At 44.2% G+C, this 27,487-nt stretch overlaps 1 protein-coding gene across 1 annotated transcript; it reads left to right on the top strand.

The window, feature by feature from the left end:
• Positions 1-1,411: 1,411 nt before the first annotated feature.
• On the top strand, positions 1,412-27,487 carry engl (endoglin, like; the record flags this gene model as incomplete). Its single annotated transcript, XM_080723082.1, has 15 exons — positions 1,412-2,450; positions 10,878-11,056; positions 11,975-12,121; positions 13,395-13,572; positions 14,136-14,334; positions 15,116-15,260; positions 16,835-17,027; positions 18,204-18,385; positions 19,293-19,442; positions 22,557-22,781; positions 24,484-24,632; positions 25,123-25,291; positions 25,584-25,811; positions 26,702-26,834; positions 27,378-27,487. The coding sequence occupies 15 exons, from the start codon at positions 1,412-1,414 to the stop codon at positions 27,485-27,487; spliced, it is 3,426 nt and encodes a 1,141-aa protein (XP_080579208.1).

The raw sequence follows: 27,487 nt of genomic DNA, 5'->3' as shown, positions 1-27,487 counted from the left end.
TTTTCAGAGTGTTTTTCGGGCATATATGTACAGTATATATATATCCGTACAATACACAATATATATGGATGAATAGGCAGGAAAGGTGCCTGGACTCAGATAGGTACTGTAGATATAGGGCTAGATACATACCGTTGGTGCCTGTTGAGATTAGCACATTTTCTGGGGCAACCTGCCAAGATCACACGTCACACGTGTCTTCTTTTTTTTGTTTTTTTACTCTAAAAAATGTGCCTGCAATGTAGTGCATTTGAAACTACATTGCAGTGCACATCATGCGGTGATCACTGTTTGCCTCCAGTGAACTTGTTTTTTGTTTTGTTTATTTAATTTTTATTTCGTTGCTGAGTGAGGTTAGCAGACAAAGTGACGTGAGTGAGATGAAAAAACCTGGGTGAAATCTGCAAATTTCAATAGACACTAACGGTAGATGGACCTTCATTGATGTGGGGGGAAATCAGTCACCAAAATATCATTGACATGAGTCCTGGAAGACTGCATGAAAGGATAGCGTTGGAAGAAGACTACAAAATGTTTAAAATTCAGCAAGTACCAGATAGACGGTAACATAAACCTCTAGTAATATAACTGGACAAGAAGTCTGAAAGGGAAAAAGGGTATATAGACAGTTTAAGTGCCTATGACATCAGTAATGTGATTTCACTTCTATGACATCAGCATATGTCGATGTCCAAAGCTGTTTCTTTTCAGAATTCACAAGCAGCAGATCTAAACTGAAGAACTGCTAACTTTTGATCAGATCTGCAACTTTTGATGCTTTTGTGTGACACTGGTATGATCAAGTAGTGCGCTAACACAAAAAGTTAGAACATGGAGATAAGAGGTTTCTGCCCAACAGTGACAATGTTCCTTCTATGATAGACATGCACATGGAGGGCTGTGTGGGTATATATTGTACAGTATATTGCACCCATTGTCCGGAGACCCCGCACAGACATACAAACAACTTAAACTGAATTAGACTGCACTCTGTCGAGGTGCCAACTTGCATCATGTGCACTCGTGGCCATATATGGCCTACTTGTGCACCGGAAGAGAGCGCAAGTACTGCGATCGGTGCTGTTCGGTGCTGTCTGTATACCTGTATGTGGGTGGGCAAGTTGGCAACTCTCTCGAGGTGCCAACTTGCTCCTTGTTATTTATAGCAGGTCGCACTTGTTGGTGGTGATGACGTCAGCAAGAACGCTGCTCCCTCATTGGCTAAAGACCCTGCCTTTGTACTGTCGGTCAGAAACAGACGGCACTGAACGCAGTACTTGCGTGCTCTGCTTGCGCAAGTAATTATCGTGGCATCTCTGAGCCCCTGTGATATCATTGTGACATGGGTCTAATAGGCCGGTCTATAAAACAAGTATGACCTGCTTTCAAGATCGTTGTCAGTGTGTACAAGATGGCGTCTAGCAGACTACTCTCCGAAGAGCAGCTGCTCTGCTCCATCTGCCTGGGCGTGTTCACTAACCCGGTGACCACCCCGTGTGGACACAACTACTGCAAAGCCTGCATCAAGCATTGCTGGAAAACCAACGCCGTACACTGGCTCTGTTCGATATGCAAGAAGAAATTCTTCAAGAGGCCAAAGCTCTCCGTCAACACCCTGATCTCCAAGATGGCCGACCAGTACAGGAAGTCGCAGATGAAGCCTGCGGAGCCGGGCGAGGTCTCCTGTGACATCTGCGTCGAGGCCAAGCTCAAGGCCCTGAAGTCCTGCCTGGTGTGTCTCACCTCCTACTGCGAGGCCCACCTGGAGCGCCACCAGAAGGTCCCAGCGTTGAAACGCCACACGCTGATCGACCCCGTGAAGAACCTGGAGAACATCATGTGTCAGAAGCACGACAAGCCTCTGGAGCTGTTCTGCAAGACCGACAGCGTGTGCGTGTGTCAGGTCTGCGCAGAGGCGGACCACCAGCAGCATCAGATGGTGTCTCTGGAAGACGAATGCGAGGGGAAGAAGGCCGAGCTGAGAAAGACGGAGGCCGAAGTTCAGCAGATGATCCAGGAGAGACAGCTGAAGATTCAGAAGTTCAAACACTCTGTGGAGCTCAGCAGTAAAGAGATGGCCAGAGGCATAGCTGATATCTTGCAGGCCTTCACTGCGCTGAGTGGCTTTATGGGAGAGGAGCATAAAGCAATGGAGAAACAGGCTGAAGACTTCACTAAAGAGCTGAACAAGGACATCGCTGAGTTGAAGAAGACGAGCGCTGAGCTGAAGAAGCTCTCGCTCACCGAAGACCACGTCCACCTCCTCCAGAACTACACCTCCATCAACACCCCTGCACCCACCAAGGACTGGACAAAGGTCTACGTCCATCAGTCTTCATACGTGGGGTCTGTGAGGACGGCTGTGGCTCAGTTCAGCAAAGAGATGGAGAAGCTGCATTATGCAGAGTTAAGGAGGACACAGCAGGATGCAGCGGATGTGGACCAGAGATGTGGACCAAAGGTGGAAGAAAGAAAATAGCAGATCTACAAGATTTTGCTAAAATATGCTAAAATGGATAAAGTGATTAAAATGATGATGCTTTGGCTGGAGAGCAGTTTTTATCTAGCAGCAATTATAGACTGCTGACTAAGATCTAAACCTGGTGCCACTGCACAGACTGAACTGAACTGTGTTTTGATGGAGTCTCCATTACATACATTTCATGACTCTTTGACATGACATAGGATGCATTCCCGTACTTCATTATGTAGATTAGTTATATATTATAATGCACTTTGTAGTTTTATATTATATTATGCGTTTGCCTTTGCTCTGTATGTGATGTGACAATAGCGATTGATTCATTGATTAATTGTTTGATTGATTGACAGCACTATCCACCTGTTTCCGTGGGAATTTACTGTAGAATTGTGTGGCACACATCCGGTAAGCGTAGAAAACAGCTGACATACAAGCTCAGATCGCGTCCCAGATGCGACCGTTGTGAGTTTGTAGATCACACTCGGCTGCGACGCCGGAACTGCCGCCCACCCGCTGTGCATTGCACGATGGGATGCTGGAAACTCGTGGGTATGTTTTTTGAGGAATCATTAATGTGGGTACCAGGCTCTTGCTGAACCTCTTGTCCTCCTCGCTGTACGAGAGGAGCTCGAGAATGTATGAGTGTTTGTGGATAATGAGGAGGGTCTGGTCTCCTTTTATGATGCGGAGGCCAGAGTTCATCTCTACTCTTTCAGTGGCTGCACCTTCACTGAGAAACTCTATCCAGTCCTCAGTCCCTGTGTCGTCAGGTAGCAAGTTACTATGAAAACCTCCACCGGCTGTCCGTCACGTCACACTTTTGGCCCTACTCTTATCTCCGGCACCGTTGCCCCTATCCATGCCAAACTTTGCACACACACTCCTTGGCTGACAAACCACAACCTCCGCCCCTCATTTCTCACATTCCCCTCTTCTAGCGCCACCATGAGGTTGTGTATACATGCGACCTGACGGTCGCTTATCTCCCGCTTAGGGATCTTACTGGTTAATTGGATTGACATGAAAAGACTAATTTTCATTTAAGACAAGTGTGCATACTCACTGTACAGTAAAGATTTTAATTCGCTTGTTCCACCAAACTTAGTGGGAGAAATATGTGAAAAAGGTGTTCACTTCCGGCAGAAAGTGTGAAAATTTGCACCTAGGGGTATTTTTGTGTGCTGAATTAAAAAATTGACCGTCCCAAGCACTTTTCTCAAATTAACTTTTCTCTAATTCACTTACCATAGGGTTGGGTTTAGGAAAAAAAGACCCCCCAAAAATCTTCTTTAAGTAGCATGTGAGGGGTCTATCTAGGGGGTTTTCATGATTCTGAATCCATTCCAAGCATTTGTTTTGCACAAAAACATTCCTTGGGCAAGAAATGGACCCCACAAAACTATGGTTTAGTGTGATGAGTCACCACTTTTCACAGTTGTGTAGGGTCCATTTCTTGTAACAACAAGAACTTCTAACTTCTAACAACATAGGCTCTTGCAGAGGCACGGCTTCACAACCCAAACTTTACGTGAACAGAATTGATAACTTTATTAAAGAAAAACAGAAAAGATAAAGAAATGAAGGCTACAAAAAAAGGACAAACAAAACAATAGAATGTTAAAAACAAAGGAACAGAACTACTGTGGAAGATGTGAACGTCTAGTGAGCTCCTGCAGCGATTGGTTTAGACCGCTGTTTCCCAAACAGTGGGTCGGGACCCATTTGAGGGTCACGGACCAATTTTTATGTGTCACGACTCTTTTCCTACTCTTAAAAAAATATACAGTTATATATCTTTTCTAAATAAATAAAAAAATCTAATAATTGTATACATTTCAAAACAAACAAGCAAATTCCATGAATGAAAAATTAGTGGTGAAAATAGCCGATCTGCAAGCTCGCAACGCGGCACAAAGCGTAATTTGCTATTTTCACTAGTTTGGGTCTAATCTCTCTTTCGGGTCTCTACCTGAAAAGTGTGGGAACCACTGGTTTAGAGCAGTGGTTCTCAGCCTGTGGGTCGGGACCCCCAGGGGGGGGTCCCTAAATTATTTTGGGGGTCCCCAGATGATTAACTTAATGTGCAACATTGTTTTATCACTCAACAGTAAACAAACCAACATAAAGTTTAAGTCTATAGAGGGTATCTACACATTTCTAAATAATTTCTTAACACTTATGTTGCAATGATTTTTTCCGGCCAATGTCCCGCGTTGCCATGGTTACCATAGACTTCCATGTAATTGTGCAATTGTGTAAAAAGTGCACGCCCATGCCTAGATGATGCACCACGTGTGTGCAGGCTGTTCACAGCTTTCAAACAAAAAAATCCGCTTGGAAATCCGTTCAGGCATTCATGATTTATGAGCCATTATGTTTTCTTCAGATGTAAACAAACATGGCTGCCATGTTTGAAAGAATGGGTTGGTATGGGGGTTAAACATGCAATTTCGCGATCGCGATCATGCCTAACACATTTCTGGAGGTCCAAAAAAAAAAATTGTTTTTTTTTTTTTTGAAAAAAAGGAAAAAAAAATGTTTTTTCAAAAACGGCCCAAACTCGGGAAACTCGGGGTTGGCACAGCACTAGTACCAATACAAACTCGGGAAACTCGGGGTTGGCACCAGATGTGTTAATATCTCTTAAATGACAAATTAAACATTGGCCAAAATTGTCAAATATTAGAGGCAGAAATTGTGAAAATAGCAGATCTACATGTAGATCTGCTATTTTCACAATAGAACCATGTTATACAAAATGTAATGCCTCAACTCTTAGTCGTCAGGATGGAGGTGTCCCCAGTTCAAATATGATTATTTTGGGGGTTGCAACCTGAAAAGGTTGAGAACCACTGGCTTAGAGTGCCTCTACTGTAAATGTGTAGGGGTGAATTAATTGGCATAATGTGGGGAGAAACGGGAACAAACAATTAGCTACTCCAAATAAAAAAAGTACAAAAAAAGTGTGGGTAGAGTGGGGTTAATATGGCATGATGCTGTCCTGGGCGGTTGGCGTAGCACCGTAGCCGTCTGGGCACCTAGGCTGGTAACCCAACCTGACAGAGTGTCGCGGGTTCAAGTCCCGATCCCGATGACCTTTGCTGTGTGTCGCCCCCATCTCTCGCCAATCTATCAATAAAGGCAGAAAAAGGCCCAAAAAATATATTTAAAAAAATAAATGCATAATGGCATCCCCACAACCCTCGACCCGCAACCTCCGCTCTTCAAACTCTTTTAATGGTGTGACGATTCCTTTTTTATGCGATTGCCGAATGTAGCACTTTGAGATTTTCACATAATAGAGAGTGCATTATAAATACAATCCATTTATTTCACCTAGACTAGAGTATATCATTTTTCTGTTAACCTTTTCTGTAATGGAGGAGCGGTGCAAGCATGAGGATTGGTCAAGCTCCCTGATTGGCTACGGGTGTAAACACAGACGCACAGATGACGCACAGATACCGCTGTGCGTGTGACGGTTACGCAGACAGACAGAGAGTGTATACTGTATGTCTGTCAGCACCTTTAGACCAAACCATATGTCATAGGTTCCCTATAAGCCTGCTGTATACATAAGCATATGCTGTATTCACCACACCAGGGCTTTTAGCGACGAAAGCGTTATTTTGAGGTTTGCGTGGCTGCCTGCTATCCCACAGCTTTCACTTTTCAGTCTGACTGACAAAACGTGATTTACGTGTATGGCTTCTGTCGGGCGCGAAAGGCACGTTTCAAAATACCAGAGCTGCATTGCAATGGGGAGTGGTTTGGCTCGTGTGGTCTGAATGATTCAGACCTGTACAGGGACGTGCAGAGAATGGCAGGGGCTGACATTTCTAAAAGGGCCTTTTGGTTGAAATATCGAAAATAGCAGACCTCCAAGCTCACAACGCGTCATGCTGCGATGCGCTGTGAGCTTGGAGGTCGGCTATTTTCGGTGCGTGATACCACACTGAACTAAGCATAATCAAGTCAATACTGGAGATGTGGCGTAATGGCATGGATTTCTACACACAGAGAGGGCAATTCTTCTCTATAAGATGCTGCATTCAAGTTCAGGAGAGTTTGGACAGGGCAATTCTCTTGAATGCTGCCTTCAGGTAAGGCATGGAAAGAGGGCATTTGCATTTCTTTCACAATAGTAAAAGCTGCATTCATGGTCTGGAGACAGTGGAGAGGGCACTTTTTACAGACGGATAAAGGGCAGGGGCTCAAGCCCACTTTGACGTCAATGTGTACAGTACACGTGCCTGGACCTGTAAACCATTGACAAAGCAGGCACGCTGCATTCTGTGTAGGCCTAATACAGCGTTCATTTTGTCAACTACCTTTTTGACACTGACAAAAACGAAATCATCCAAGTCATTTTATGTTTGGTTGCACTCACTTGCTTTCTGAAACTAACGAGGCTGGACCACTCCTTTGACCTTGAAACCCGGAGTCCCTCAGGGCTGTGTCTTGAGCCCGCACCTCTAATCCAGTGGTTCTCCACCGCTTTCCCATGGAGACCCTCCTTTTCTTACGCACACACACACTCACACATGCACACACACACACACACACACACACACACACATCTTTATATTACAAAAGAGTAAGTGATCTACTTCCGGGTCATGTATCGCTAACTTAAATACCAAACCACTTGGCCAAGATGTACTACATATGTACTAAATATAGCTTAAAAATTCAAACACCCATGTCACCTTTGCAAGATGTCGTTTCCAAACCTCTGTATACAGTTGTATTCGTTATTACCCTCATATTTTGCCTCTGTATAAAATAGTCCGCCGGTCAAATATGTCCGACCGGAAACGTGCGCTGTGGCACAATAGTTCCGCCACAATAGTTCCCCCCCCAATTTTTCCTTTTTTTTTAACGTTTATTTATTTTTTATTTTTTTAACTTTTTTTTTTTTTTAACTTTTTCTTTTTTTTTTTTTTTACTAGATGTGAGCGGCCCGAAGGGCCGCGACCCTCTAGTACTGTACAACCATAGAAGTAAACTAAACCTCTGGGGGAAATATTGAATAGACCCACCATGCAGCTTAATTAGGCAGACCAATATGGACCGTGTTTATGGTAGCAGTGATCTCAGAGGTTTCTTGAATTGGCAAGCAGACAATAACTCCTGTAAATATACAGACAGACAGACTGACTGACAGACAGAGGCAAAAACAAAATCTGATATTCAGTGGTTCTCAAAATTATTTTCAGGGACTCTATAGTTCCTTTTGGGAGCATACATTGACCCATACAAGTCTGTAACTCCGACAGCGTACAAAATGGAACCAAATGGACCCTGAGTTAAGGGGAGACCTTCAAATGTAAAAGTTAGAGTCCTCTCTCCTCTCTCTCTCTCTCTCTCTCTCTCTCTCTCTGTCAGTCAGCCTCCAGTCCAGCCTCCTCCAGTGTGTCTGCTACACAGCCTACACACTCCTCCCTGCCTGCTGTTTCCGCTGCCTTTATTCCTGTCCTCTCTCCAGCCAGTCACACCATCCTACAGCCCCTCCCATTAAGACTAAGAGACCCCCCTTCCCCTCCCCTCCACTCCACCCTTTACCCCCACCTTTTCGTTTTTTCCTTGTCTCCCCTCAATGGAGATGAAAATGCATGACCCCGGAGGGATGTATTTTCCACACAACTTGACTCTCAGTTGCATTTTATTTGTCAAACGGTTTGAGGGGGAGAGAGGAGAGACTGCATGTTTTTTGTTGTCAAAACTGCACAGCAGTTTGAGAAGCGACACAAATCAGTTCGTCCGTCTGTCGTTCAGGTCAATCAGGTGAGTTGTTGTCGTCTTAATTGTTTTGGTTTATGTTTTTGGCTACATGCCTTATCATTTCTTTAGACATAAATGTGAACACAATAGTTTTAATTTGTTTTGTTTGGGATAGATGAACTTTTGTTCATTAGGCCTATACTGACAAACGAGCTTTGCATTTTCTGTATCAGTTTTTATTTCTCCACTATGCTGTCTCTCTCTCACTGCTACTGTTTTGTTTGGCTATAAGAGGTTTTATTTAAGGACATAAAGTCAGCCTGAGCCCAGTATCCAGCTGCTTCTGTCGTGACTCGTGTGTTAAATAGACTGCTAGACTGATGAGTGATGACCGCAGAATAGCTGGCCGGCCAGACTGGCACTGCAAATCATAAAGGGACGCTTAATTAGCCTGATCGTTTCACCAATCACAATCAGTGGCCTAAAGCACTGGTCCCCAAACACTGGGCCGGGACCCGTTTGTGGGTCACGGACATATTTTTATGGGTCCTAATTTTATTTATTTATTATTTATTATTATTTCAAAACATTTGCAAAAAAGGGAAAAAAAAAGGAAAACATTCCCCAAAAAGCTAAGATTTTCATGAATAATTAAGGATTTTTCTAAGTAATTTAATAATTAATAAACAATAAAAGAAAAAATCTATGTAGCCTAATTCCATATTTATGTTAATGTGATTAACATGTTCTGAGAGAGTATATGGCTATAGCCATTATGTTGTTTCTCATATAGGCCTAATAGTAAAGAATAAAGATCTGGCAAGTGGCAAAATGATTTTTTGCTCTTCATAATGTGCTCTCTCAAATCGTGTATGACTGCCATTGTGCTCATTTTGAGAAACACTTTATGGCCATATGTAACATGCATTTGTGTGTAGGCTGGTATATGTCTTTAAAGAATATTTCATTGCAATCAATCACTAACAGGTGTAGTGAATCACTGATGATGGGAGCTCTGCCAGACACTGTATGGACCATTCTCTGTCTCCTCCTAATGGCAAAGAAATTAACAGGTAAGGAACAATAATATGGGGATGATCTTGACATCATTACAAGGACGTCATATGGACTTTTTTTGTTGTGACAGGATTATTGTTATTGTTTGTAATGTTAGTTGAAATATGAGTATATAAGGCTATATTCTGGGACATATCTAACTAGTTAAGATATTTATCTGGCCTAGAATATCACCTGATTTCATAATTTCACGATAAATACAAATCTCCACGATATTGAGTGTTTTTTTATCACGATAAACGATAATTACAATTAGCGTCCCATCCCTACAATTAATTCATCCCCATGTTTGTGCCAAATCTAGGGCGTATGAGATCAGTGCAGCTCTCTCTGGTGTTGTCTGTGGGCGTTTCTCACTCTTTTGAAGTGGTTCTTTAAAACCAGGCCCATTGCAAGTTACAGAACCACTGCCATACACCGTGCCATCTTAATAACGTTAGCCTGGCATGGCCAGACTGAAACACAAAGAGCTAATTATTTGGCTCTGGCATTAGTCATGGTTCTCAGGCTTAAAATAATGTTAATATCCTGTTCTATCCTGTTTTATATCCTTGTTCTATTCTGTAAATGAATGACACCGAATGATCCAACCACAACATAACCTACTCTGCAACAAATCCTATCTATTCTAGGCAAACAAAAAGACTGTTGTGAAATCGATAAAAAGTGATAATTGTGACTAACAAGTTGTTTAAAGGTTGTAGGAATGTATGAATGCGTCACAAAGTAGAATAGTCTTGTAGCATATTTATAGCTACGACTTCCATTTCCTCAAACTGTGCAGCTATATTCGCGTTTGGGCAGAAGTGAAAGGGCTATCTGAGCACTCTGTAGAGGCCCTTTGTGATTCCAATAAATCCAATTTGAGGGTGATTGGATGTTGTGTTGAAGATACTACAGTATACCACTCTGTTGAGTGGAAACCTCTTGTGTCCAAAACTGTCACTTTTCAGAAACGGCAAAAGTAGCAGATCTACAAGCTCGAAACGTGTCTTTCGAGCATGCAGATCTGCTACGCTGTAATATGATCAAGTAAAAAAGAAAAAACAGAATCTAGAATATGGAGATGTATAGAGCAACAATATGGCACAGCCACAATTTGGTGAATTCACCCACTATCACTCGCTCTTTTAAGTAACTTTCTATTTTATTTATTATCTATTTTGTTTATGAAATACTGTAGGCCAGGGGTTTTCAAGGTGGGTGACAGGGCACCTTGGGGTGCCATGACGGCAGTCCAAGGGTGCCACAAGATAATTTGATAATATTTGGAATTTATTTGGACACTTAAAAAATATTTTGTGTAATAAACTTGAAGTACAAAGTTATTTTCAGTCAATTCTAATGAAAATGGCTATTATAAAATATGCCATAAATTTAAGGTGCTGGGAGCGAAAATTATGAATATATTGTAGGGGTACCTCCAGATGAAAAAAATATTTAAAGGGGTGCCCTGAGCCAAAAAAGTGTGGGAACCCCTGCTGTAGGCTACCTCAGTACATCAGGTTTTGAGTTACCCAACGTATGTCTTGTCTTGTCTTGTCTTGTCTTGTCTTGTCTTGTCTTGTCTTGTCTTGTCCTGTCTGTCTGTCAGCTCAGAGTGGCGGGGAGGCGCGGTGCTCTGTGTCCCCCGTGGGGACGCGTCACCCGGTCCAGGCCCTGTTGGAGCGGTTCGAGGCCGGGCCGGGCTGTGCCGCCCGGGCGAGTGGCGAGAAAGAGACGCACGTCATCGCTGTGGGGAGAGCGGCGACGGACGCCCCGGACAACAATGAGGTCCCACTTGGCTTTCACCTCTGTACAATCCTTCAGTGCTCATTTAACACATTAAGAAAGGGAACGCATTGTTACGCATTATTACTTTAACCATTATTTTATGCTTTAACTATTCAAAAATAGCAGATATACAAGCTCACAGCCAGGCACACAATATTTAAAAGGATCCTTGACTAGTAAGCCATGTAGGCCTTAATATGTTATAATAACCCTCTTTAACCAAAATATACCATTTAAAACACTTAAAATATCATCTAGTCTATAGACTAGAATGTAAACAAAGTGTCAGTCTGACAATGGCCAAAATGATTATTTTATCATTATTTTAGGCTTTTTGTGGTCATTTTTTAATAGAAACACATATTATGAAGCTTATTTTTTTATAAAATATTTTCGAAACTTTATTTTTATTTTAGCATCCGTTTTTCAAGAAAAAGTTGACTATAGCTCCTTTAATTAAAAGTATCAATACTGCATTGTAGAAGTACTCTGTTACAAGTCCAGAATTCAAAATCTTCTTGAGTAAAAGTACAAAAGTATTGGCATCAAAATGTACTTAAAGTACTAAAGGTACTATAAAATGTTTGTTGGAAATACTCAAGTAAAGTAAAAGTACCTCAAAATTCTACAGTACTTGAGTACATGTGCTTAGTTACTTTACACCACTGTATCTATGGGCTCTGTTTGTGGTTCAAACCCAACATCAGACACGATATGTCACAGAGTCAACAAGCTAATTAAGGTGAACTGACCTATAAGGTAGACCTATAAGCTAGACCAGTCATTCTCATCACGATCGCGCTATAAACTGTGAACGTGAACGAATCGTTTGAACGAATCATTACCGTGAACGTGAATGAAATGATTCGTTCACTGAAATTAACGTTTTTGCCCACCACTCTACTGTCTGTCATGCAGGTGACGGTGGTCCTGAAGCCTGTGTCCCCTCCTGCGCCCCCTGCTGGCCCTCACAGAGCCTGTGTCCTGGTGCTCAGCTCCCTGCAGCCAGTCAGCTGGTGGCTAGAAGCCCAGAGGCTGCCGCCACACCTCCCTGTCACGGTGCAGGTACTGTTTTTGTGAAGTATAACAAATCATTTGACACCATCTCTCCCCGTCCTCTGCCTCCTCTTCTCTCACACCAAAAAACATGTCCTCTTTCACTACAACCAGACCATATATCTCCTCTTTGGTCTTCCTCTAGGCCTCCTGCCTGGCAGTTCCAAGATCAGAATCCTTCTACCGATATACTCACTATCCCCCCTCTGACTCTGTATACGTCCAAACCATCTCAGTCTGGCCTCTCTGGCTTTGTCTCCAAAACTACTGCCCCTTTGATCCTTTCCACCCATTTTACTCCCAGAGAGAACCTTAAAAACGGATTGCAACGGAAGTTCTCCACTTGCTCCACTTCCTTATGGTGACAAATTTCCTGGTGAAATGGTCCAGAAAGGAGGGACATAGGGCTGGGGGGAATTTGATTTGATGGTCAAAAAGTAGGAGGGCTATAACGCAAGTAAAGATGGGCGGCGATGACGCTGCATCGTGTCACATATTTTCCATAGCAGTGCCATAAAGCCACGCTTGCATAGACAATAGCGACCTTATCGATAGATAAACCTGCCGTCGCCGCAGCCGTCTCTACTACGGCAGAAGGTCCCTTCCCACGTAGCGCCTACTCCGTCTGCTGGGTGTACGCGTCGCCATGGGAACCAAAGCGTTCAGTGAAAGGGGTGGGACCCCGTCGCCGCCGAGGCTTTGCTTAACCATTTTGACCGCTACGGCGATTACGTCCTAGCAGCCGTAGTCCGCCTGGCGTTGCCGTCCTGAAAATCATCGAGCTTAAAGTCGCTAATAACAGGGCAGAGGCTACGGAAACAATTGTGTTCATAGGACGAGACGAGACGTCGGCTGCGCAGAGAGGACGAAAGGGGAGGCGGGGGAAGGGGGAGCCACGTTGAATTTGTTGAAATTGATTGACACAGGCACCTGTCAATCATTCTGTCCTCATGTATTATTAAGTAGAATCGACGTGCGTCATCACGCATTACGTTTTAGTTTAATAGGATCAATTAGGGCTGTACTTTCGATATTAAAATGCACTAGTGTTTTCAAGTGTTACGTATACCTACCGTATATGATGACTACAGATTTAGTCTCTGCAACCTCTAGCTCTTCCTGTCTTCCAGTTGAAAAACTAAAACATTTCAGACAACTAAAATATGACTAAAACGAAATGAAATTTTAGTCAAAAGACTATGACTAAAACTAAATCAAAATGTGCTGTCAAAATCAACACTAGGCTCAAACTCTCTCTCTCTGTCTCTCTCCTGTGTCTCAGGTGTCCCTGAACTCCACGGTCCAGTCCCACACCGTCCCTGACCTGCGGGTGCGCGTCGTGGCGTCGCTGCCCTTCCGCCCACGTGCGCTGCTCCGCTGGGCGCAGCGCCACCACGGCAACCTGAGCTCTTTGACGCACACGGACCGCGCCAATCGGGTCTACATCGGCCTGGGAGAGGGTGAGGTCTTTTTTTATAGGATTGTTAACACATTGAGTGACCAGGAACGACTTAGCGTTTCCACCCCTGGAGTGCCACTCACTTGTATTCATCATGACTGCAGAACAATGGATAAATCTCTGATTTTTGCAGATCGTGCGTTTAGTCAAAACGGCCCGTTTGGACCATCACACGGATCATCGCGGTTGCATTTTTTCCTTTTCCGTGTGAAAGAAAAGACGTTTGTCTTCCGTTACCGGGACTTTCTTACTTTTCGAAAAATCACTAAATACTAGAACCAAGCCGGAAAGAAAAAGAAGTCCACTAAACTAGAAAATCCGCTTTACAAACGGAACCGACATGAAAACAGAAACCGAAATGACGAATGCAAACCTATACCATGTCCTGTCCCAGAGGCGTCAATTGGGTATGGCAACCTACAGGGGAAAAAATAAGATGTCCTTCTTAAAATAAATTCCACCTTCTTGTTGCTAAGGTATGGCAACATGACTGGTGCAAGACACCAGTCCTGTTGCCATACCTTAGCTTTAGCTGAACTAACTCCACTGTCCTGTCTGTCACAGACACGTCGCTGCCCAGGGCGTGCAAGCTGCGCTCTCTGTTCCTCTCTCACAACTACCTGACGTCCCAGCTGCAGGCGCAGGAAGTGCAAGGCTGCGCGCCCGTCGCTGCGAGGAGGCGGGACGACGGCCCGCACGTGCGCGTGAATGACCAGGAAGTGCATGTGATCAAGCTGCTGTCGGCCGGCTCTGCGCTCTGTGGGTGAGAGAGCCCTGTCTTGTCCGGCTGTTTTCAGCATGCAAACAAGTGTAAAATCAGGCATTTTGCGAGTCTTTGGGGCGCCATCAAGGCCCGCGAGAATACATTATTGTTGACAAAATCAGCTTTAGATTTAGTCGACTAAAACTATTTCAGATGACTAAAATGTGACTAAAACTAAATGATTTTGTATTCAAAAGACTATGACTAAAACGAAATCAAACTTTGCTTTACAGGTCTGAAACTCTGAGAGTGCACACAGGTCCATTTGGTTCCATTCGTACACTCTCAGAGTTATTATATGGGGTTCCTTAAAAAAAATATCGAAGACAATCTGTTTGTGGTCTTTCTCTCTCTCTGCCGCGGGCCTCCATTTTTTCAAACGCACTTAACGTTGCGGCCCCCCGCCCCAGCCTCCCCGTTCCAAGCGGCACAATAAGCGATTCTCTTTGAAAAAATAGATAGATAAATAAATAGATAAAATAAATAAATAGATAGATATTGCCATTTTGATGCAGTTAGAGCTATATATACGCAGTAGTCCTACAAGCGCTTCTCTTTGAGAAAAAAAGAGAGATATTGCAATAATAAAATTGGAGAGCTTTTTGTGAAATGGTACCGTGAACGGCGTGAAGACAGACGAGCAATACACGATCTATCATTTAGTTTTTCAAAGAGAAGAGCTTGTTGTGCCACTTGTTTTTGAGAAAGAGGAACGGGGAGGCGGGGCGCCACAACATGAAGTGCGTTTGAAAAACGAGTCTCTCGCCTCTCTGCCACTCAGGTCTCTGCAGATAGAGGTGATGGTCTCCTTGGTGCCCCCTGTGGCCAACTCGGGGACGCACAACGTGGTGCTGATTCTCAGCAGCGCAGCACCAGTCAACTGGGCCGTCACCGCTCCTGGTGTCCGGGGCAGCATCTATGTTCATGTGAGTATAGCAGCTTCTATGTTCATGTGAGCGTAGCAGGAAGCACCATAATGCATACTGTTATGGATCACACGCACGCACGCACGCACGCACGCACGCACGCACGCACGCACTCTGTCTCACATGTTTTCACTTGATATTCTTTGGGATGTACATTTCCTATGTTGACTTTTTTATGCCTTATTGATAGGAAAGTAGACTTTACAGGAAATGGGGAGAGAGATGGGGAATGACAGGCAAAGGTCGTCCAGATCGGGAATCGAACCGGTGACGCCAGTAGGCATCATAGCCTAGAATGTGGTATGTGCCTGGACCACTAGGCCAGGCATGTTGACTTTTGAACATTTTTTTTTTTTTGCATTTTTCATTTTGTATCCATTTATTTTGCATTGTGAGCTGTGCATTTGAAACAAAAGTAATTCAAAGTCATTTTACTTAAATATCCTGATATTTATTCTATAAACTCATTCACTGCCGGAATTTGATGTTTTGCCCACAGCACCCATAGCGAACAGCCCCATCTGGTGTAAAGACATTGGAATCACAGCGGAACCGGAACATAAGAAATAACGTCATCGAAAAACCAGATCTCCATCCTCTGCCTGTTTATTTTTTTTCCCACAGAATCGTCTTTTTCTCCGCTTCTGTGTTCTCGCTCGTGTTGGTGAAAACAGTGAATTTTTCAATCAACCATAAGTTTTTTTTAAATTATTATTATTATTCTTTTTTTTTTACGGAAGGATAGAAAGCGTGTCGGGGGATCGATCAAAAAAAATAGAAAAATATTCTGAGACTACTTGAAAAAGTAATGGTAAAGGAAAGATGGCGAATGTGTTTAGTGGTTTGGTTATACAGTACAGTATATTCTTGGCAGTGAATGAGTTCATGTTAATTCATTATTTGGAGTCCTCACGGCATGCAGGTTGGGAATCACTGTACTAGAAACTCTCCTTCTTTTTTCCCAGCCTAATGTCTGTGTCTGTGTCTGTGTCTGTGTCTGTATCTGTGTCTGTGTCTCTCAGGGGCGTCAATTGGGTATGGCAGGGGTATGCAGCTGCCATACCCTGGGTCCAGGGGGGAAAATAAAAGTTACTTTTAAATATAAATCCACGAATGTCTCTTTGTGTATCTGTGATGGTTATTATGTTGTTAAATTACTGTAAAATAACTACAAATGCAAAATTTAATTATATTCTCCACACTTTTATTCTCCCCATCACAGAATGGTAAATTCCCAGGTTCTGCAGGTCAGACACGTTTACTAACATGCCAAGTTTAGCTGCACTTGAACAACCGTTCCAGGCTGCCATATCCAGCCCAAGAAACCGTAGAAACCTGTGTAAAAAACTGACAGAACTCGTTTTTTTCCCCCAGACATTGTGAAAATAGCCGATCTACATGCTCACAACGTCTCGCAGCGCGAGGCGTTGTGAGCATGTAGATCTGCTATTTTCACAATAGAACCGTGTTATACAAAATGTAATGCCTATTTTCCATGAGGACTCCAATCTTTGCCATACCCTAGCTTTTGCTGAACTGACACCACTGGTGTCTGTCCCTGTGTCTGTCCCCAGTCCTCGGACAGCGTGTCCCCGCCCTACCCAGCGCAGTCTGATCTGAGCCTGTCCAGTGTGCTGGACGCTGACCTCTCAACCACGCCTGACCTCCTGGCGTGGGCCAATCGGAACGGCTTCCCCGGCGCCGCCTCCTACACAGAGGCACACCTGGCCAATCGCTTTGTGGTCCGGCTCGCCGGGGGCGGGGCAGGTCTGTGTGTGTGTGTGTGTGTGTGTGTGTGTGTGTGTGTGTGTGTGTGTGTGTGTGTGTGTGTGTGTGTGTGTGTGTGTGTGTGTGTGTGTGTGTGTGTCTGTGTCTGTGTCTGTGTCTGTGTGTGTGTGTCAGCATGTGACAATAGCAGTAGTTATTACTGTTATTATCTATGAAGATGGGGTGTTTTGGTATGAAAACCCACATTGTTTATGTAACCAAGTACTGTAAGAATCCTAACATAATCATATCATAAAATAACATAACATAACACTGACATTTGTAACAAACCAAACCACTGATCCTCAACGTTGGGCTCCTTACAGGTGTGTACTGTAACTCTGATATTGTGCCTCTTCCTTCACGTGTTACCAATGATAAGAATGAAGGCCCTGTTCCATTTAGCGTGGCACAGTGGTTCTCAAATGTTTTAATTCCAAGGACCCCCATGACTCAGAGAGTGTACAAATGGTCCCATAAGGGTTCCTTTTGATTCCATGTGTACACTCTCAGAGTTACACATCTGCAAGGGGTCTTTTGGAACCTGCTCGGGGAACCACAAGAATCCCCGGACCCCAATCTGAGACCCACTGGTGTAGCAGAGTGTTTCCAGTGAACCGACATGCACAATATCTGCACCCTGGCTCTGTTGGACCAGAATGGAACAGAGCCTTAATCAGTATCATTGTTAACGCCTGTATCAAATGGAAGCATATCAAACAGGGGACCCTTGAAATGAAATTAAACATGAGAATGAAATATGTAACTCTCATTCTCTCTCTTTTGCTGCGTTCAAACCTGAAGCTGAAGGGAGTCCCAAAACCTAACACCCAAAACATTTCCGTGTCTTCGAACAACATCAATGCTGATTGGCTATCAGGACGCGATGGGTGGAGTCAGGGGGGGGGGAAGCGAAGGTCGCTTCACTTGGATTTTTCCAACTGGGGCGAAGACACCGAAGGGACCGGTCACGCCGCCCCATTCAAATGGTTCCCGCACTATTGTGCGGTCACTCGTCATCTCGTCTTTGCATTCAATTTGTATGTAATCAGGTCCCCTCGAACTATCCAGATTTGAACGCACCATTTCTCTCTCTCTCTCTCTCTCTCTCTCTCTCTCTCTCTCTCTCTCACACACACTCTGTCTGTCTGTTTGTCTCTCTGTGCATCTCTCTAGGGGAGGTGCTTCCAGCAGTAGGTGGGGAGGAGGTCATGGAACAGCAGGAGCTCAGGTTCAGGCAGTGGCTCAGCCAAGGAGGAGGAGGAGGAGGGGGCGGAGCCGGCCGAGGTCAGGACGCCCTGGCCGTGCAGTGTGAGGACGGCCGCCTCAGCGTTGCCGTGAGCCAGCACCACCTACAGGTCAGCATGCGGCACTGCACACACTTAAAAAATTCTGCTATTTTCACAATATTTATCCACGAACCCCAGCCCAGTTCCCCCAGTTCAAACATGATTATTTTGGAGGGTCACAGCATGAAAAGGTTTAGAACCACTGGGCTATGGAAATCACTGATAGTCTTTTCTGAGTGTTGCAGAGAATTTATGTGGAAGTCGCCAAATTCACTTTACCTCATTGTGAGGATTGGACCGTCTTAGCGGTTGGAATTCAGTACAGAGGCCTTGATAGGGTTTAACTTGAAGGTACATTTATTGACACCCCATACAAAAAGGACATCACATTGACCCCAGTGCACTGGCAGCCTTTTCTACTCTGTCTGGACTGTACTACTTTCAGGGGTGTTGTCTAATCGACTGGAAGCACCAGAGAATGTTGACTGTTCAGCATAGCTCAGGGGTAGAGAAACCGTTATTAGAGCACGAAGGGTTCCCAGTTCGAATCCGGCCTCCCCCTGAGTGAATGCCGAAGGGTCCTTGGGCAAGACTCTGAACCCCTAGTTGCTCCTGGTGAGCAGGTTGGTGCCTTGCATGGTTTCCTCCGCCTCCGGTGTATGAATGTGTGCGTGAATGGGTGAATGTAATGCACAATCTCTGTAAAGCGCTTTGGATAAAAGCGCTATATAAATGTACCATTTACTAATTAATTCTCCCCCCGCTGTGTGTGTGTGTGTGTGTGTGTGTGTGTGTGTGTGTGTGTGTGTGTGTGTGTGTGTGTGTGTGTGTGTGTGTGTGTGGTGACAGAAAATAGCCGAGCTACAAGCTCACAACATGCATTTTTCCCCGGTCAGGAAGACCATAGTCTTACATACGTCGCACTCTCTCTCTCTCTCTCTCTCTCTCTCTCTCTCTCTGTGTCTCTCACCCACAGACCCTGTCAATGTGGGTGTCTTCAGTGACCCTGGAGGATCCTAAATGCCAGGCTCGCTCCAATGGCAGCCATTTCCTGTTGGCGTTCCCTGTGTTTTCCTGTCGGACCGCGGCCCTGCTCCACCCCAGAGGCCTTCTGTACAAGAACGTGGTGAGCAACAACAACAACAGCTTCACAATTGGGTGGGAGTGATTTCTTTAGTTTTTGTTGTAGTCTCGAATGTGTGAAAAATATATCGTCACTGTCCTGACAAAACCTGACATTGCACTTTTTTGTTGTTGTAATTGTTGTAAAATAACACCCTACTTGCATCATACTACAGCGTCACATAAAAGTATCAAAAGCAGCAGATCTACAAGCTCGAATCGATGCGTACCGTATATCTGCTATCTGCTATTTTGCTATTTTTACATTTTAATCCTGAAAAGTAACAGTTTCCACCCGACTGAGATGATAAACATCAGGTGCATCTTACAGTATGTAAGATGCACGTTGCTGGACTGCATGTACACAAGGATATATGATTAAAATAACAGCCAGTTAAAACAACAGCCGATCTACTGTAATATGAACAGATATGAACATAATAATGGTGCATGGTTTAAGGAGACTATCAATAAAATGAGGCATTTAAAAGTGCTTCACATTAAGATAACAAATATTAACAAAATTGGTAAACTGAGACATGACTAAACCGTATAGTTTAAGCTAGAAGAGCAAGACAAAGTAGGGCCAATACAAATGAATCAAATTAAATAACATTCAAAAAACAACAGAGGACGCGAACATAAGATACATTTAGTTAGATGCGCACCGCACTCAACGTAAAAACACCCACCAAAAGGAGCTTGCCATTCTAAGTTCATATGGAAGGGTATTCCACAACTTGGAGCCATAGAACGAGAAGGTGACCTCACCAGTGTTTTATGTCATTTAGGAACACCTGTTTGGAACATAAAAGGTAATGGATTCCTTAATGCATGAAGATGCCAAGCTACTAAGTGCTTTGTAAACAAATGAAAGTGCTTTAAAAATCTATTCTAAAAGATAAGTGCAGAGTCGCCAACCCAGGACTGGACTAATGTTTAAGTTGGATGAGTTCAAACCATAAAGAAAGAAACAAGAAAAATGTGACCCTTACAAGTCTGTAACTCTGACAATATACAAATGTAACCAAATAGACGCGTTAGGTCATAGTTAAGGGAGGGTCCTTGACATTTAAAAGGTCGAGAACCACTGGATTCAATGCCCCTGCCACAAAGTGCTGCTGGCAGGGTCACCAAATCAAACTTAAGAAAGGTTTCAGCATAAAAGCACCTTTCTCATAAACTGAATCGGGCCACCCACACTCATTTTAGGACCAAACATAGAAAAGGCCTTGTCACATACACATGAAGCATGACTATAACCAGTGCTTTCCTATAACCAGTGGTAACAGGTGTGCTAAAGCAGTTTTGTTTGTCTTTGAACCTTAGCAATGCTTTACAAAACACTACATAGATTTGAGAAATATAATTCATCGTTTTCATAATATTATCGTCAGTGCTAAGTTTGATTAACAGGTACACTGCATAGTTACTTTTAAAAGACTTTAATTGTTTTAGCAGGCTATTTAGTGTTTGTGTTAGGTTAAGTTATTATTGTAATTTGGAGAGTTAAAAGATAATACAGTCTCAGTTAAAACAGATTTCATATCCACCCACTATGTACTGTATGAAATAAGTGGGGGCAAGACCAGGATACGTCTTCATTTAGTTATCATTCACTATTTCTTATTTTTATTTAACTACTAATGTTTTTCTTTTATTTATTTTGTTGTTATTTCACATGAGTTAATTCTGTGACCGGGGATGTTTTGCTGAGCCAGTGGAGTGGGGACCTTTTGTGTTTAGTTCCATGCTGACTGTGGCTGCATGTGATTACATTACATGTAGTGACGCATGATGCTGACTCATTATTTATAGAGGAATCTGTCATGACTAAAAGCAACACCACGGACCGTGTGTCTGTCTGTCTGTCTGTCCATCAGAATCTGTCTGTCTGTCCATCTGAGTCTGTCTGTCTGTCTGTCTGAGTCTGTCTGTCCATCTGAGTCTGTCTGTCTGTCTGTCTGTCTGTCTGTCTGTCTGTCTGTCTGTCTGTCTGTCTGTCTGTCTGTCTGTCCATCTGAGTCTGTCTGTCCATCTGAGTCTGTCTGTCTGTCTGTCTGTCTGTCTGTCTGTCTGTCTGTCTGTCTGAATGTCTGTCTGCCTATCTGCCTCGCTCTCTCTGTTATATAAAGACCACTTTGACATAATTACAGTTGAACTTTGCAACAAAGCAAATGTGGTTACTTTTCCAAATTCATTTATAAAGGTAATGGGTGGCACACAGAGTGGCAAGAGTGTGACCTTCTCTTTGATTGTATCGTTACATGTTCTTTAACGTCACCTTTATGAATGTTGTTGATCTAAGAGTTTTACAAAATGGATTGAATAAACTAGGACACAAACAAAAAACAGACTCTCTCTCCACGGAACCCACTTTGAGAAGCAGTGATTATAGACAGATGCTGGGTATCCTAGCTTCTTTGAGGCACTTGGTTGTTCTGGTGTGACTATTTACCTTGTTGTTTGTCCACTACACTTCATGCTTACTCTGATCTACCTGTAACTAAGTCACTCTGGACTAGAGTCTGCTACTGTAAATGCCTAAACCGTAAATTCTCTCTCTCTCTCTCTCTCTCTCTCTCTCTCTCTCTCTCTCTCTCTCTCTCTCTCTCTCTCTCTCTCTCTCTCTCTGCCTAGGTGTTGCTATGGAGAGAACAACCTCAGAATTACCTCACACACAACCAGACTGAGAGGATGGCAGGACCCCTGGCCATACATGTGAGAGCCCTGTGTCCATGCGTGTGTTTACGTGCTTGTGTGTATTAGAGTTGGGATCTGGCCCATTTTTTTGTGGCGACGAAGTACTGTAGGACTATAAGCTGCGAGCTCCCTTCATCACAACAACACATTTACTTTAGAGTTTATCTTAGGCTATATAGCAACAATATGTCCGACCCGAATCGACGTCCGACCATTATGAACATGCGTCCGCCCCGAGCCCGAACCCTTGGGTACCGACGGGCCCTGTGGGTTTTCGGTCGGGTATCCCAGCTCCAGTGTGTATGCTTTATGCATTAGCTTACTGTATCTGCAAGCTCACATCGTGTCGCAACGCGATACAGGGGACCCACTGTACTAGTTTAACTTTAAGTACTCCATCTCTCCCCTTGTGTAGTTCAGCTGCTTGGCCTCTGTCCCGCTCCCACCCGCCCGTCCTCAGCCGGTGCCACGGGGCCCGTGGGCCCGCCAGAATCCAGGACCCCCCGGACCCCTTGTCCCGTCCCCCCGACCCCACAGGCCTGGGCCCCTGCTGTCCCTGAAGCTGTTTGTCACCCAAGACTACGAGCACAGACCCACTGGCCCCTGTGTCATCACCGCCAACCGCCGCGTCTACGTAGAGGTGTGTGTGTGTGTGTGTGTGTGTGTGCGCGCGCGTGAGTGTGAGTGTGAGTGTGTGTGTGTGTGTGTGTGTGTGTGTGTGTGTGTGTGTGTTGTTTGTGACAAGGTTAGTTAACTATATATTTCTTCAAATATAATCTTGTCTAGTGTTTCTCTAACTTTTTCTTGTTAAGGAACCCCAAATTGACACAAAATTATAATGACACTAGAAGATTTTCACAGCGTTAGCAGGGATTCTGAAACAGTTTAATTTGAAGGACCCCCAATTTGATATGCATGAGGCCACGGACCCCCATGTCATACTATGTTGATCTCTGGGGACCCCAATCTGCACTGTAATATCAGCAGTGTTAATTTAACTCTGGGAGTGTACAAATGGAACCACATTTTGGTTCCATTTGTATGCTCTCAGTGTTAAAGACACTTATGCAGGCCCTATTGTTGTCTCCACCAGCCGAAGGCTGAGGGGAGACTATGTTTTCCCCTCCGTCCGTCCGTCCGTGCGTCCGTCCGTCCGTCCGTCCGTCCGTGTGTCCGTCCGTGTGTCCTCGCAGTTTGTGTGCAGCTAATCTCAGTCGCCGTTGGCCCGGTCGCTGCCAAAGTGAGCACACACATTCCCTGGATGCCAATCTAGAACCTCTGCCCTAAATTTTTCAAATGGGCTTTTTCTAGCGCCACCTAGTGGCCGATGTTCGCAAGACACATTTCTGTGCACTACTCTTACAGATTTGTTCCAAAAAATCCTACAAATCGGTAGGCAGTATCTCCACAGTCATGTGATCGACACGGATCTGTCCGATTTTTCATATTCCATCCTGATTGGCTAAGATTGGCTTCCAAAGTTTGTAGGATTGAGCCGTTTGGAACAAAATGCCTCAAATCCCAAACGCAAAGTGCAATTATCATGAAATCGCGCACACACGTTCCCACTAGGTCGAAGAAGAAATGCCACTTCAAATTTTTGAAATCGGCCTCATGGTGGCGCTATAACAGGCCGATTTGTGGTTTTACCTATAACTCCATCGATCAGTTTCAAACTTTGTAAGCGCATTCCCTAGAGGCCAAGGAAAAACCCTTTACCTGCATTTTTCACATCAGCCTTTTATAGCGCCACCAGGAGGCCGACTTATGTAAAACACAATTTTTCCTATTATTCCTTGAGATTTTATCCAAAAATCATGCAAATCGGTACACAATATCTCTATAGTCATGTGATCAAGTACGATCCATCTGATTTTCCATATTCCATCTTCATTGGCTAAGATTGGCTTCCAAAGTTTATAGAATCGGGCTGTTTTTTACCTTTTTACATTGGCCTATTATACAGTAGCACCACCAGGACGCACGGCCTGGTGGAGACCTGTGCTCAGAAGAGCACTGCTTCTAGTTGTCCATGCTTTACCTCTAAACTTCTTTGCCTTTTTTAAATATTTTGAGAAACGTGTTTAAATAGTTCAAATAGCTGATCTACAAGCTCACAGCATGTCGATGTAGATTGGTTATTTTAACTATTTTAAAATGTTTTTCAAAATGGTAAAAAGAGGCAAAGAAGTTTACGGATAAGGGGTAAGGCATGGGTGAAAATATAGCTCATAAGGGTCCGTTTTGGTTCCTAGCAATCAATCATTTTGGGCTGGGTGGGGACCCAAGGACTCCTGGGGGTCCCTGAATCCCACTTTGAGAACCGCTGCTCCTGTCCACAGGTGTCGGTCAACAGGCCCGTCAGCGGGGGCGTGGAGGTGACGTCATGTGACGTGTCACCGTTTTCACACCCTCGGAAGTCCCCTTCCTGGAGCCTCGTTAAGAACGGCTGCTCCTCGGACCCTTCGCTCGTCCTCAGCAGTGGTGGAAGGTAGTTATAAGCACATTTACATTTTAAGTAGGATTTGGAGGTGATTTAAGGGGATATTTCACTTTCAAAACAAGTTTGGGTCATTTAATCGTCGACCCAGGCTTTTGTGAACACCTCGGACAGTTATTAAGTTGCTGGATTCAATATTTAGATATTTGATATTCATTTTATCAGACACGCCCCCTTCCTATATAAGCCCATTGTAACTTCAAACTCCATTTTAACCACGATAGATCGAAACACATCGAAAACGCCCGTCCTTATTTTTGGTGACTCAGATCTTTTTTATTGTATTATTTTTTTCCATTTATACTTTCAATATACTTGTACTTTTGGTACTTTAAGTACATTTTGATGCCAACACTTTCGTACTTTTAAACTTTAAATTCTGGACTTTTACTTGTAACAGAGCATTTCTACATTGCAGTATTCATACTTTTACTTAAAGTGAAATAATGTGGGTTTTTTCCACCACTGGTCCTCATATCAGGAAAGCGGAGGAAAGGGAGGAGTCTGACGATGAGGAACCAGACGAGGAGGTCTCGGAGGAGGAAGCAGACAGCAGGGACGAGGATGACACCCCCAGTGGCTCCCGGCTCCAACACCACGGCCCGTCCCGGGGGGGACGCCGGGCGAAAGACCCTGCCACCGGCACCACAGTAAGGGACAACAAAAACGGAATCAAGGGAGGAAGGTGCCTGGCTGGCCAGTGTTGATTTTGTCCAGTGGTTCTCAACCTTTTCAGGCCGTGACCCACAAAATAATCATATTTTAACTGGGGACCCCCCCACAGAGAGTTACATTTTGTATAACACGGTTCTATTATGAAAATAGTTCTGCTACATGATATTTATTCGACAAAACCAGACCAAAACTAAACTAACGTGCCATTAAAACAAAATGAAATTGTACCCAAAAGACCATTACTTGAAACCAAATCAAACTTTGCAGTCCAGATCAACACCACTGCCTGCCAAGGAGGAGGAGGGGAGGACCCTGCGTTCGCTGCGTTTCAGCTTCGTCCTGCGTCCCGTCTTCAACCACTCAGTGCAGTTCCTGCACTGCAGTGTGCGTCTGTGTGGCACCGGGGGGGACACAGCAGCCACCAGGAGGGACCGGGACACATGTGACCTACTGCGCCTGCCTCCCCTGGTGTCCCCTGGCTCCTCCACGAAGCAGGTATGCACAATACTGCAACGTAGAAATAGTCTGTTAGGAGTAAAAGTCCGGAATTCAAAAATCACTTGAGTAGCACAAGTGTTGGCATCAAAATGTACTTAAAGTGCCAAAAATACAAGTACTCATTATGCAGAGTGTCTCATTTCAAGTATGTGTATAAGTATAAGTATATGTATAAAAAAAAATTAAATAGCCGATCTACAAGCTCACAATGCGTCGCAATCGGCTATTTTCAAATGGCTGAAGTATAGGTTTGAAGTGGTTAACTATGTTTTGTAATAATTGATCATGGGCTCCCCACGAGTTAGTGTCGAAGTGTCCTTAAGCAGGACACTGAACCCCTTATTGCTCTTGATGAGCAGGCTGGTGCCTTGCATGGTTTCCTCCGCCGTCGGTGTATGAATGTGTGTGTGATGAATGGGTGAATGTAATGCACAATCTATGTAAAGCACCTTAGATAAAGGTGCTATATAAATGCACCATTTTCCATTTTATGTATTTCATGATATTGACACGTCTATTTTGGATATGCGGCTCTCACAAATTTTGGCCACATTTCTGTGAGGGGAATAGGGGCTCAATTCGTTATTTAACCTTAATCAAATCCACTGAGATACGAATCTCCGCTCTCCGCGGTCACAGAAGTGCTGGAAATTATCCCTAAAGGGGAACACACACAGTCTGAGGAGCGGCAGCAGACATTTTTCACTGTGAGTCAACTCTGGAAAATGGCTTATCGGAGTGGCGGACGAGGCATGAACGTGTCTGACACCGCCGGTGTTGGTATGTTCATTGAACATAACGGGGACGGCTGTTTTGATGCGCGCCTTCCGCAGCTTGTGTGTGTGTCTCCTAACTATGATGTTTTTTTGTGTCCCCTCACCTGTCAGTGTGAGAGCAGGGATCTGTCCAGGCCCATGGTGGTGACCCAGCCCATCAGAGCACCACCGCTGCCCCCTGCTGGCCAGAGGGCCAAGAGACCCGCTGTGTCCCAGCTGGCCAATCCCAGCCCAGAACGGGAGTGTAAGGAGCTGCCGCTTTGAGCTCATTGGTTATTTGTGTTTACGCCATTAAAGGAATACCACTCATTTTCAACTTTGAACTATGTCATTGATATACCTTAGAGTTGTTGTGTGGAAATAAGAAAAAGGTCCTCCCATTCTGTGTTGCCTCGAACTGGAGGATTGATTGTGGGGTCATGTGATCAGTGACATCATGAATAATGTACTCTGCAAGCCAAAGAGTACATCTTCATGAGGGGGAACTTTTGTCTTATTTCCACACTCTAAGGTACATTATATTAATGACATAATTCAATGTTGAAAATTAGTGGCATTCCCCTTTAAAGGGTTAGTTAATCCCCCAAAAACTTTGCAGATCAATGAAGTATAGACTTCTGGCTGTTGCCTGTGTCTCCTCTGTAGACTGGATGGTGATACTGGTCCTGTAAAGTACTTATACTTGAGTAAATGCTGTACTCTGTGTATTGTACAGTAGGGTGGTGATACTGGTCCTGTGAACTGAAGTACTTATACTTGAGTAAATGCTGTACTCTGTGTATTGTAGACTGGGTGTTGGATACTGGTCCAGTGATGGGGATCGTGTTTGCTGCTTTTGCTCTGGGCATCAGCCTGACGGGGGCGCTGTGGTTCATCTTCACTCGTACAGGTAAATGA

The sequence above is a fragment of the Nannobrachium achirus genome (genome assembly GCF_963921795.1).
Source record: "Nannobrachium achirus genome assembly, chromosome: 4".
NCBI lineage: Eukaryota > Metazoa > Chordata > Actinopteri > Myctophiformes > Myctophidae > Nannobrachium > Nannobrachium achirus.
The sequence above is the reverse complement of the archived record's forward strand: the minus strand, read 5'-3'. Positions and strand labels throughout refer to the sequence as shown.